This window comes from Eleutherodactylus coqui, chromosome 5 (genome assembly GCF_035609145.1).
Source record: "Eleutherodactylus coqui strain aEleCoq1 chromosome 5, aEleCoq1.hap1, whole genome shotgun sequence".
NCBI lineage: Eukaryota > Metazoa > Chordata > Amphibia > Anura > Eleutherodactylidae > Eleutherodactylus > Eleutherodactylus coqui.
In genome coordinates, this window is record NC_089841.1 from 136,546,246 (window position 1) to 136,558,669 (window position 12,424).

At 41.4% G+C, this 12,424-nt stretch overlaps 1 protein-coding gene across 1 annotated transcript in view; it reads left to right on the forward strand.

The window, feature by feature from the left end:
• Positions 1–12,424, forward strand: part of NOS1 (nitric oxide synthase 1) — a 90,151-nt gene that overhangs the window by 68,796 nt on the left and 8,931 nt on the right. Inside the window, exons 17-23 of the mRNA XM_066601916.1 lie at positions 1,726–1,900; positions 3,085–3,223; positions 4,572–4,650; positions 5,295–5,488; positions 7,216–7,385; positions 9,527–9,737; positions 11,360–11,447. Coding sequence (XP_066458013.1) covers positions 1,726–1,900; positions 3,085–3,223; positions 4,572–4,650; positions 5,295–5,488; positions 7,216–7,385; positions 9,527–9,737; positions 11,360–11,447 — 1,056 coding nt within the window. The remainder of the gene's footprint in view (positions 1–1,725; positions 1,901–3,084; positions 3,224–4,571; positions 4,651–5,294; positions 5,489–7,215; positions 7,386–9,526; positions 9,738–11,359; positions 11,448–12,424) is intronic.

The window sequence follows — 12,424 nt, forward strand, 5'->3', positions numbered from 1 at the left end:
CTAGCTATGATAGAAAAGTGTCAGAACACACAGTGCATCACAGCTTGCTGTATGTTTGTAGACCATAGAGCAATAGAAGAAGGTGGTGTGATCTGATGAATCACATTTTTTTTCACATTGTGTGGATGGCTGGAAGCATGTGCTATGCTTACCTTGGAAAAAGAAGGCACCATGATACACTATGGGAAGACGGCAAGTGGAGATAGTGTGCTGCTCCGGGCAATGTTCCCCTGGAAATCTTGGGTGCTGGCATTCATTTGGATGTTACTCTGACGTGTACCACCTACGTTAACGTTATTGCAGATCATGTACATGTTTCTTGGAATATCACAAGTGCTTCCAAATTCCCCAGATCTTAATACTGAGCATCTGTGGGATATCAGGGGAAAATAAGTCCAATCCATGGAGACCCTACTTTGCAATTTGCAGAGCTTAAAGGGAATCTGTCAGTTCGAACATGCTGTCCAAACTGCAGGCATCAAGTTATAGAGCAGGAGAAGCTGAGCAAACTGATATAAAAAATTTAATTTTTGGTTCTAAATAGAGATGATCGAACGTGTCCGTTACGGACACTTACGCACCCGGACACCGGCTTTCCCGAACACTTCAGTGTTCGGGCGTAAATGTTCGGGGGCCGCCGGGGGTCGCCGTGGCAGCGCGGGCGGCAGCAGCGGGGAACAGGGGGGAGCCCTCTCTCTCTCCCTCTCCCCCCCACTCCCCGCCGCACCCCCCCGCGCTGCCACGGCGACCGCCGAACATTTTTCGCCCGAACACGGAAGTACTCGCAAAGTTCGGTGTTCGGGCGAAAAGGGGCGGGGCCGAACATGTTCGATCATCTCTAGTTCTAAAGTATTGTTAAAGAGGTTCTAAGGATTTAATGAGCCCAAATTAATAGCAATGTATGTAGGAAACTGCTGTAGCTAATCAAGGGGTCTCACTACAGTAACAATGAACATAGTACCCAGTAAAATTAGTGCGCTCTCTGGTCCTCCAGAGATGCTCTTGGTTGCTGCCCTCTGTCCTAGATAAATAGTGGGAGATCACTACTAAAATGCAATTTCTTTACCGGATATGGAAAAAGCCGCAGATTTGTGTCTCTCGATTTAAGGTCTCGTTCACACAAGCATATGCGTTCTTATGCTCGTCACATCGCGGGCAAAAATCATGTGAATGAAGAATAGCCACGATTAAGTCCCGAGCTTTAGCTGCGTTTTCTCGTTAATTCACAAAGGCGGTTATGGCGTATCAGCGAAAAAAATACGCTGCTGCATGGAAATCCCTTGGTTGGCAGAAATCCTCGGAATTACTATTAATGCTTAAATAGGGGCATCTGTCTTATTTTCTCAGCGTTGTACGCAGCTAAACTCCCTCCCCCTCCCTTTTTTTTTAGCTTCCACAGAAGCCTATGGGAGCCTCCAACGTATCTCGGCACAAGATAGGTTGCCGATGCCCTATTATTCCTGGCGCAATATTTCTACGTGGCTAAAAATCACTCATCTGAACTAATGCACTGGAAACCAGTGTTTCAGGGGTCGCGGTTTTTTAACGCAGCTAAATTAGCCGCATATATACGCTCGAGTGATATCACCCGGACTATCACTCCAATGTCTGTGCTTAGGCAACACATTTCCGGAGAGGTTATGTCAGAGTGTAAGGTAGATAACTGTATATGGCATTTGCTAAATAATTAGAGTCTGTGTTCTTGCTTGTTATATTTAATTCTAGGTTCTCAGTATTTGGACTTGGTTCAAGAGCTTACCCTCATTTTTGTGCCTTTGCCCGAGCTGTGGATACTCTGCTAGAAGAGATGGGGGGAGAAAGAATCTTAAAAATGGGGGAGGGAGATGAACTATGTGGACAAGAGGAATCTTTCAGGACGTGGGCTAAAAAAGTATTTAAGGTAAATTTATATTGCCTCTGTATTTTTTGTAATGGTTGTTGCCTTCGTGGACCTTTCTACATAATTTCATAAAACTAATATAGTACCTACTGTCAGGGGCGTAGCTAAAGGCTCATGGGCCCGGGTGCAAAAGTTTATCTTGGGGCCCCCCAACTTCTCTTAACTCCTTTAATCAGAGGGATAACTTGAAGCTCCTGGGCCCAATGCAAAACCCGTAACAGGGCTCCCAACTATAATGCTTTTCTTCATAGTAGTGAGCTCCCTATATGAAGAAGAGAGGACTTGTGCGCCCCCTAAGGCTCCTGGGACCGGGTGCAACCACATCCTCTACATCCCCCATAGTTACGCCAGTGCATACTGTAGTAAACATATCCATTGTCTCCACTGTGGAATTGTAAACACACAAATTGTATTAAAAGACCCTTTTATATTCCCTGTAATTAAATCTATGATCTCTGGGATCTCATTGATCACTAGAACAGGGGTCCCAAGCCTTTGTTCCAGAGATGACATGTATAAGCTCTGCTGCTCCATTCAATGTCAATTGGACAAATGGAGATGGCCAAGTGCTCCATACTCTGCATTCAAGTTGTATCAAGTTAATCAATATCTTTCCTCTGTCCGCCATTACTTTATTTGAATGCTTTGTATACTATGAGTCAGCCATAATGTGGCTTCTATGAGCACATGTATCTTTTGTCATTTCCTCCATAATATATTGCATTTTCTCATACATTCCAGCATTATATTGCATTTCTAAAGTTGCACCCATACAGTATATTAATAAATACATTGCATGTAATTACGGAAGACATGCAAAATTTTACTGTATGATTTAGTTTTCTTTTGTTGTTGGATTATGATCGACAGATGAGATGCAACAAGAAGGTTAAAATAGTAAATAATACATTATATTCGCATCTGCAGTTTCCTGGAATCTTGTGTGCATTGTCTGAGAAGAACTGTGTCTGTGTAATATCCATGTGTTTACCTGCAATTGCATTAGCTGATTACCATCATTTTATGTTTATGATAAGACCCACATCCTCATGGCAGAAGTTCATTAGGCTGGCAGTGTAATAATATCAGCACTGGGTATTTTCAGAGTTACGGTAGGTTCTTTGTTTTTTGGGTAGTATGTGGTTGAAATGACATAACGTCTTGCTGGTCTATGTTGTACACAGGCTGCCTGTGATGTCTTTTGTGTAGGAGATGATGTGAATATTGAAAAAGCAAACAATTCCCTGATTAGTAATGACCGCAGCTGGAAGAGGAGCAAGTACCGGATCAGCTTTGTGGCTGAGGCTCCAGAACTCACACAAGGTACAGGATCTGTCCAGTATTATGTTCTATTCACATTGTCGTCATGTTTCTGTTCAGACAGATTTCTGTTACCTCTGACAGGCAATAATATGCTGCTGTATTGTAGATGGACCCATTATTAGTCAACGGGATCCATTATTATCCATTCCAAAAGAGATCCAGTGAAATCCATCATAGATCCTTTACAAGTAAAACCCATAATGCTAGTGTAAACAGAGCCTAACGCTAATAGTCTTAAATATACATCTTTCTGGAAAATATTCCTATGTTTATTAAAGGGGTTTCCCAGAACTTAAAATTGCTTCACAACTATTCTGTCTTGTTGGCTACTACGGCATATGACTGATGCAGCCACTCATTAGCTACAGAAGGACACTGCTGTGGCTAGTGATTGGTTGCAGCCGTCACATGTCCTGATCAGCAGCAACCAGGAAGGGCAGAGTGGTTGTGAAGCAATTTTAAAGCCCCATTTACACGCAACGATTATCGCTCAAAATTAGTTCAAGCGATGGCATAAAAGGGATAATTGTTGCGTGTAAACGCTACTATCGTGAGCTTAAAGTTCAAGGTGAACTTAAAACCTATCATTCAACCAGAGAGAGATAATAGTGACCGCATGCTGTGTTCTGCACGGGAGTCGGAGATTACATTGTATTCAGCCGACAGCCCATGCCAGAACAATGGAGCTGTGTGCAGAGCTCAGAACACCTGCTGAGCTCTGCAAACAGCTCTTGGAGGCTGATTTACATGCAAACGAAGATTATAAAGTGCTAATGGACATTAGTGTCCATTAGCACTTTATGCAAAACGATTGTTAAAACTGTCAATCTTTCAATCTTTTGAAAGATTGTCTTTGCATATAAGAGGGCCTTTAGTCCTGAAAATAATGTTTAAGTAATTAGGTGTTAAAGGGATAGTCTCATGAAGACCCTTGTCCATATGCCAAATTAGGATCACAGAGAGTCCCCCTACCTTGGGTCCGCTATTTAGGATCATAAGATCCAAAATTGAGAGTCACATTGTAACAATAGCTTTTGTTCTGATAGACTTGACCAGTCCAACTTAAGCTGTCCATGTGTTACAATTATATGCATGGCTGCCAAGTATTACTACTAAATGTCTAGCTACACCTTTAATCAGTTGTTTGCGGGGAGGTGCTTAGAACCAGGCTCACATCAAATTACTGATCTGCAGCTTTAATTTGTGGAGCACAAACACCCATGTAAGTGAACCCTAATGAGACAACCCCTTTAATAGGCCAACCTACAATATCAAGAATGAGATCAGAGTTAGCAAATATTTTTAATGTCATGCTGAAATAGTTAATATTGCTCTTCTGTCTTACCAGCCCTCTACAGTATTCACAGAAAGAAGGTTTACGGTGCAAGACTACTAGGTCGACAAAACCTACAAAGTGCAAAATCCAGGTACAATAACTTACAATTCCTCATCACACCACCACATTTCATGCTTTAAATCAATAAAAAGAATTGTAGCCATTAAGTGCAACTAATCTACAATGAATGTTACTAAAGACTTGTTTACACCTTCAGATTATTGTTACATTTCAAACCATTTAAAGAGATCATAACAATTGTAAAAGCTCAAAACCATTAATCTAAAAGTCTTAGCAACCGGGCCCCACTGATCAAAACTTTTGAAGCTTATATCGCTTTGACATGTCAAAAGATTTTTAAAGGTACAGTTGCCCTTTAAGTCACCATATAGTGTAACTTACAGCACTTCTGGTCGGGTAGATATGTCTGCAATATCTGCAGTAATTATAAGTATTAAAACGTATAGTATCTTCTGTAACCCAAGGCTTGCATAGAGAGAGAGGCCTTGGATTAAAGGTCTCCTTCAGCCCCCATATATATTCTTCGTGCAAAATATACTCTGCAAAAGTTCACACCACCCATAGAGAAGAATAATAGGGCCAACCTCACTTACTAGGTAGGCAGCATAGCAACCACACTTGTAACTTACAATTCGGAATTATCTCACTCCAATATACCCCATATGTATTTAAAATAACAGGCTAATGCTAAGTAAAGTGCTTAATTTTTTGTAGTCGATCTACCATATTCCTTCGGCTTCACACAAATGGACACCAAGAGCTGAGGTACAGACCAGGAGACCACTTGGGAATATTTCCTGGTAACCACGATGAGCTTGTCAATGCCTTGATTGAGAGGCTGGAAGATGCCCCTCCAGTTAACCAGCTGGTCAAGGTAGAAATCTTGGAGGAAAGAAATACAGCCCTAGGTAAGCCAATTATGATATTTACCCCCAACATGCATATATTTCATATAGCTTTTTACTTCTTGTGGCTTCATATCGTTAATTAATGCTTTGTTCATATTAGTGGAATGACAGTGGACATATCACTACCATAGATGAGACCCTATCAAAGATGTATTAATGTTTCATTAGCTTTTTTTGTGTTTTTTAGATTTTTATATACGACAAGGCTATTTGTATTACTTCTCATAGTACTCTCTTAAAACCCCACTGTCAGACTGGTCTTAATTTTTTTAATTGTTCACAATGTATATACTTTTATGACAATATACACTCTTTGTCCAAAAAAAAGGCACATACAAAGAATTGGTGTTTTGCTGCAAAACTCGGCATGCAGTTACATCTCAGGCAGATATGCAAATCGAGTTGTGGCATGATTAAATGAACAGTCCTGCCACCTGAGGCCCTAAAATGGTCCCACCCTTGGCCTATAAAAAGGCTTTCAGAGGCTACTTGTGTGTAGTGAACTCTTTTCTGCTTGCATAGAGCTTTTTGACTACTAGACACCACTACGACTCAATTGAAGAGATTTCAGGTAGTTAACAGTGTTTGAGAGGGGGCACATTATTGGAATGTGATAAGGTTGCATGGTTGTATTGACAGATTGACCACCACCTGGGTCATTCTGACCAGACTGTTAGGAGATGTTGGGAACAGTGGAGGTGTGAGGGCACGCACACAAGATCAGGCTCAAGATGCCCTCGATAGGCCAACAGTAGAGAGGATCGTCTGATTGTCCGACAAGCATGAGCAGCTCCAACTATTTTGTTAATCAGCATCCAGAGACAGCTGTCACCATCATTACAGGCCCCTGTGTCTGTTGGAACCATTTTCTTTAGCTGAAGGACGTTTGGTCTCACAGCACCCATGATGTATACTGCCTTTGACAACCACCCACCATCGCCTTCATTTGCAGTGGTGCCGTGAATGACAAAACCGGTCTGCTACAGAGTAGAACTGGGTTGACTTCGGTAATGAATCCAGGTTAAGTTTGGGCACTGATGATGGCCTTGTTCATGTCTGGAGACCTAGGGGTGATGGTCTGGGTGGCCATCGCATATGACAGTCAGTCACCACTAGTAGTGGTACGAGGGACAATGACAGGTCAGAGATATGTACAGGACATTTCAAGAGGCATTTTCCAGCAGGATAATGCTTGGCCGCACATATGAAGGGTGTCACAGGAATGCCTCCACAATATGTGCCCTGCCTGATTGCCAGTTTTATTGCCAAGAGAACATGTATGGGACTACCTGGGATGCCAACTTCCATAGCCTACAAGTTTGCACAATCTAGAGGCTCATTTACAGCAAATTTGAACCTGTATGCCTCATGTTCACCCATATCACATCTTGCATCCAAGCTAGAGACAGCCCAACAGGGTACTAGAGCCTCCCTTTAAGTGTTCAGTTTTCTGCAATAAATTATCCTTTTGCTCTGATATTATAATCACTTACTTATATCAACGTTACAATCTCACATAGAAAGTTTCATTCAATTCCCACAGCTCCTTCTAGGTGCTTGATGTTTTCTGACAATGAGTTTATATAGCATTTGTAAACTTACGTGATAAAGTGGCCAAAAGCTTGCAAATGCTATTTGTCTAGTAAGTCAATATAGGTGTCACACCTAGAATACTTTATAACACAAAAAGTGTGCTTCAATGATATGATCCATTATCATCCCTACAGGTGTAATCAGCAACTGGACAGAAGAAGAAAGGATTCCTCCTTGCACCATATTCCAAGCCCTCAAATATTTCCTGGATATCACAACACCACCCACCCCACTCCTCATGCAGCAGATTGCATGTCTTGCTACCAATGAGAAAGAGAAAAAACGCCTGGAAATTCTGAGCAAGGTGGCATGAAACGCTTGTAATACAATCTAGTATACATTAATAGTACACACCATACAACATATGCAGTATATTTCCATGTATTGGAGTAAATAAACTACTATATATTGACAGCATGTTAATTCAAATTTATAGCTGCTATACTGTTACGTCACAAAAGGATTATTCACACAAACTCACATTAGTAAACAAAATTTGTATGCATAATTTATTTCAAGTTAGGTGCAAAAAGTTATACTATAATTAAATATTTTATGGTCCTAAAAGTTAATGTATGAGCTGCTGTTGTATCAGTTCCAAGTCTGGATTATACAGAAAGCATAAGGGGCTTGGGCATCCACCACCATGAGAACATAGGGAGCCTCCACCTCCTGTCCTCCATGGCCAAAATGATACTGTTCTTCCAATCCATCCCATCCAGAATGTTTTAGTTACACACCTGGCGGTCAATATTTGTGAAGGTAGTGTATAAACAGCTTATATCTGGGAACCCTACCTTTTTGGGAAATGTGGGTCCTCTAAGGAGTTTTTAATAAATCCATTATTTATCAAGAAGAGATGGCCACATTTGTGTATGACTCTCTGTTTTAAAGTCTAAAGGCCCATTTACACCAGCCGATGATCGCTAAAAAAGAAATTGCTAATCGGCGACCGCTTTAGCGATAATCGGTGCGTGTAAATGTCGGTGTGTAAATCCACTTTTCGGGCACTGTTAGCTGATTGTTAAATTCAAGCTAACCTAAAAATCCTCATTCACTTTTATCAGTAGTTCTCCACGGGGAGTGCTGATAGCATTGTTTTCCCTGTGGAGAACAAAGGATCTGAGCGCAGATAATAGCCTCAGGCTATTAACTGCCTTCAGGGAAGGCTTTATTTGCACACCTAATTGGTACTTAAGTAGCTGAGTAGCTACTTAATACTTTATGTAAAATGATCACTCAAAGCTGTCACTCAAACTGTTGTTTGAGCGATCTTTGAGCGATCATTGGCCCATGTAAACCAGCCTTAAAGGGGTTGTCCCACGAAAGCAAGTGGGGTTATACACTTCTGTATGGCCATATTAATGCACTTTGTAATATACATCGTGCATTAAATATGAGCCATACAGAAGTTATTCACTTACCCACTCCGTTGCTGGCGTCCCCGTATCCATCGCTCCGTCTAATTTCAGCGTCTAATCGCCCGATTAGACGTGCTTGCGCAGAAGGGTCTTCTCCCTTCTGGTCGGTCCGGGCACGGGCGGCGTTCTGGCTCCGCCCCCTTATACGCGTCATTGCGTAGCTCCGCCCCATCATGTGTGCCGATTCCAGCCAATCAAGAGGCTGGAATCGGCAATGGACCGCACAGAGCCCATGGTGCACCATGGGAGAAGACCCGCGGTGCACCATGGGAGAAAACCGTGGTGCATCATTGGGAAAGGACCGGCGGCCATCTTTAAAAGAAGAAAAGAAGATGCTGCGCGAACTGGGAAGGAGGTAAGCGATTTTTTATTTTTTTTTTAATTACAAACGGTATTGATTTTAACGGGGCAGAATGCGGGGGGAGGTTGAAAAAAAAATTGCATTTCGCCGCAGGACAACCCCTTTAAGGAAGTCTAAGCATGCTCTGCCAGCGCTCTATTCAGAGTGATGTCACTGATGGGGAAGAAGCAACCCCTGCAGTAACAAGAGAATGGGACACGGGAGTCCCATTCTCAAGATCATCAGGGATCGTAACGCTGAGACCCTTATCGATCAGCAAGTCACTTGTTATTCTGATAAAACTCCTTTAATTTGGTTCTGATTTGCACATCTGTAAAATTAGTTATTTGCAGAAGTTGGCTAAACCCAAGCGAGTGGAGAGCCGGTAAAGTATTAAAAGTAAATACCTGGACTCCTCGGGACCTGCGCTGTGAGAACCATAACATAGTTTATGGTGCAAATAGGTGGTGATAGCTTCCCTTTAAGGTTCAGATTATAAGTCTTACTACAAAAAGTCTAGGTGCAGCTCTAGCCTAAGATAGCCAAGATTCTAAGATTTAGCAAAAACCTTGTTTAAAGTTTTCACAAAGACAATGGAAATAATTTTAGTTCTGATTATAAACATGGAGATTGTTTTAATTTCGCACAGGTTTTTTGTGTTAACAAATTTTCTTGACCATGAAGGGCTTACAAGAATATGAACAGTGGAAGTGGTACAAGAACCCCACCATTATAGAGGTGCTAGAGGAGTTCCCCTCCGTTCAGATGCCATCATCTCTCCTGCTCACCCAGCTACCACTGCTACAACCTCGTTACTACTCCATTAGCTCATCTCCTGACATGTACCCTGATGAGGTTCACCTCACTGTAGCAGTTGTGTCCTATGGTACAAGAGGTAATTTTTCCTTTGGTACTCATTTTCCATTAAAACTCTATACATTTTTTACATTTCAATTCATTTTTAATTTCATAACAGTTATAAAGCTTACAACATTTATAGAAAAAAGTACCGTAGCTGTAACAATGAAGATTGTATATGTTTTGGCATGATTAAAAAGGGTTTATTTCAACATGATTTACACATATCTGTGGTCTTCTAGTAGAACATAATTTAATTATTATAAACTCATGGATGAGTTCAAGTAGAACATTATAGACATATTAAAAGGGTTGTCCATGGCTGCTTTCTTCCAAAAACAGTGCCAACCTGACCACATATTGTGTGTGGTATGGCATCTCAGCCTCATTAACATCAGTGTATCTGAGCTGTAATACCAGGAAGAACCTATGTATATGTGTGGTGCTGTGTCTAGAAGAAAGCAATCTCTTTCTAATTCTGAATAATCCCTTTAAATCCACCTTCTTGTGATGTTTACGTCAAGTCAGGAATAGCCTGTCCAACAAAAACACTCAGGTTAGCAGCTCATAGGAGCTGCAGGTTTTCACTCTTTAACCCCTTTTTGAAATAATATGGCATTTGCTGCTGTGATACCCAGGGTCCTGCCCCAGAGTAGCCACTGATTGATGGAACAAACTGGCAATAGTCAAATAAGCCAGGGGTCTATACCAGGAAGTCAGAGTGAAAGACAGAATCAAAGAATAATAGTCCAGTAGTTGGATGAAAGATCTTTCATTTGCATTAACGATCTTTCAACAACAAACCATTTTCCTTTAAAACATTTTCAGAAGGATTGGTTGCGCATCACATGGCATCATTGAACATGTATGGCTAGTTTGATCAATTTTAATGATCCACATTGACTAAAATGTATATGGCTGCATCTGCAAAACAAATGTTCACCAGATAAATGTTTCAACGGTCATTAAACCAACTTCTATGTAATGGACATGGACAGCTCTACTGGCAGAGAATGGAGGGATGAGTAGATTTATATAGAGACTCAAGCAAACGCATTAGCTGTTAGAGAGATATACTGGTGTGCTGGCAGAACCTGATTGACAGGTGAGAAGAACCAGGAAACACACAGTTCAGAATTAAAAAGATATACACACAGGAATATAGAAAATGCAGAAAATTTCCTAACGCTACCATCACGGTCGAGCCTTGTGTGGTGCAGAGTAAAGGCAGCAGAAATGCAGTCCTAAGCTCTCGCTCATGACCTGAAAGTTGCAGGTTCAATCTCCGCTTGGTTCAGGTAGCCAACTCAGCCTTCCATCTTTCCGAGGTCAATAAAATGAGTACCCAGCTTGGTGGGGTTAAAAGATGACTGGGGAAGGCAATAGCAAACCACCCCAAAAACAGTCTGCCACGAAAATGTCATGATGTGACGTCACCCTAGGAGTCGGTCACCTTACCATCGGTGTCAAAGTGACATTGCTCGATATGAAGGACACATTGGTACATTACATATACATAGCACAGGAGTAGACATACAAATTAATTGTGAATACTTTATACAAATAGAAAATCAGGATTTGGTTTGCAAACAGAATCCTAATTTTGCTTTGATCATAAATTTTGAATATATGCATATACTTTTTTCTTGGGTTTTTCAGATGGTGATGGTCCCATACATCATGGTGTCTGCTCCTCTTGGCTTAACAGAATACAGACTGATGAAGTGGTACCTTGTTTTGTAAGAGGGTTAGTCACAAAACAAAATAAATTGTATTAATGCTTTCTGGACCTCCTTCACAGTAGCACATACCCCCAGCCGCGGTGAGACGAGTAACATGAAGGGCTAACAAATCAGTACATAAAAACCACCTCAGTTCCTCCCCTTAAATGTGGTTTTTATTCTTCTACCTCTGTGTGCTGGTATGGGTAGCTGTTCCAACTCTGTTTGTTTTTTCAGGTTGGTGTTGCTGATTGTAGTTCTTTTCCCCTTTTCTCTGTACTAGTATACACAGGGAGGCACCTACTATTTCTACTGCCCGAGGCGAATAGTGAAATGGCACTGCCCCCCCCAAAAAAGCATTAATTATATATTAAACATAGTCTATATATATATATATATATATATATATATATATATATATATATATATATATATATAGACTCAACTAGGAAGAGTCCCTTGTGCTTCCTCTGCTGGCTCTGGAGCATTTTTGTTTTACCCCCTGCCAGCTCTTTGCTTTGTACACAAAGTAGTAAGAACGGAGGATGGAGCTGCTTGCCCAGAACAATGCCCGGGAGTGCTTGGTAGCCTATATTCTAACTATGCATTGTAGCTTGACATCTAGGGCACACATTTTGAGTATCTGTTACTGCCTGGTAAAGTTGTTGTCCAGTGGATTTTTTTTTTAAACAGCAAATGCCCTAAATGAAAAACCTCAGCATTGAGTGCTGATGCCAGTAAGTGCAGTACATGACCGCTGAGGCCAATGACTGACTGCAGTGGTCATGTGCAGTTACAGCACATGCTCACTGGTAGCCTGCCTGATGGATGGCCACTGGAGTGACATCTGTGCTGGATCAGAGGGAGACTGACAAAATTAGGCTCAGTTCAAATCAGCGTTGGGATTCAGTCATAAGATCCATTTTTGGATCAGAGAAACAAAATTCAAATGGAAAGACACGGATTGGATTTTCCCCCATTTATTTATATGGGGTCTTTAACA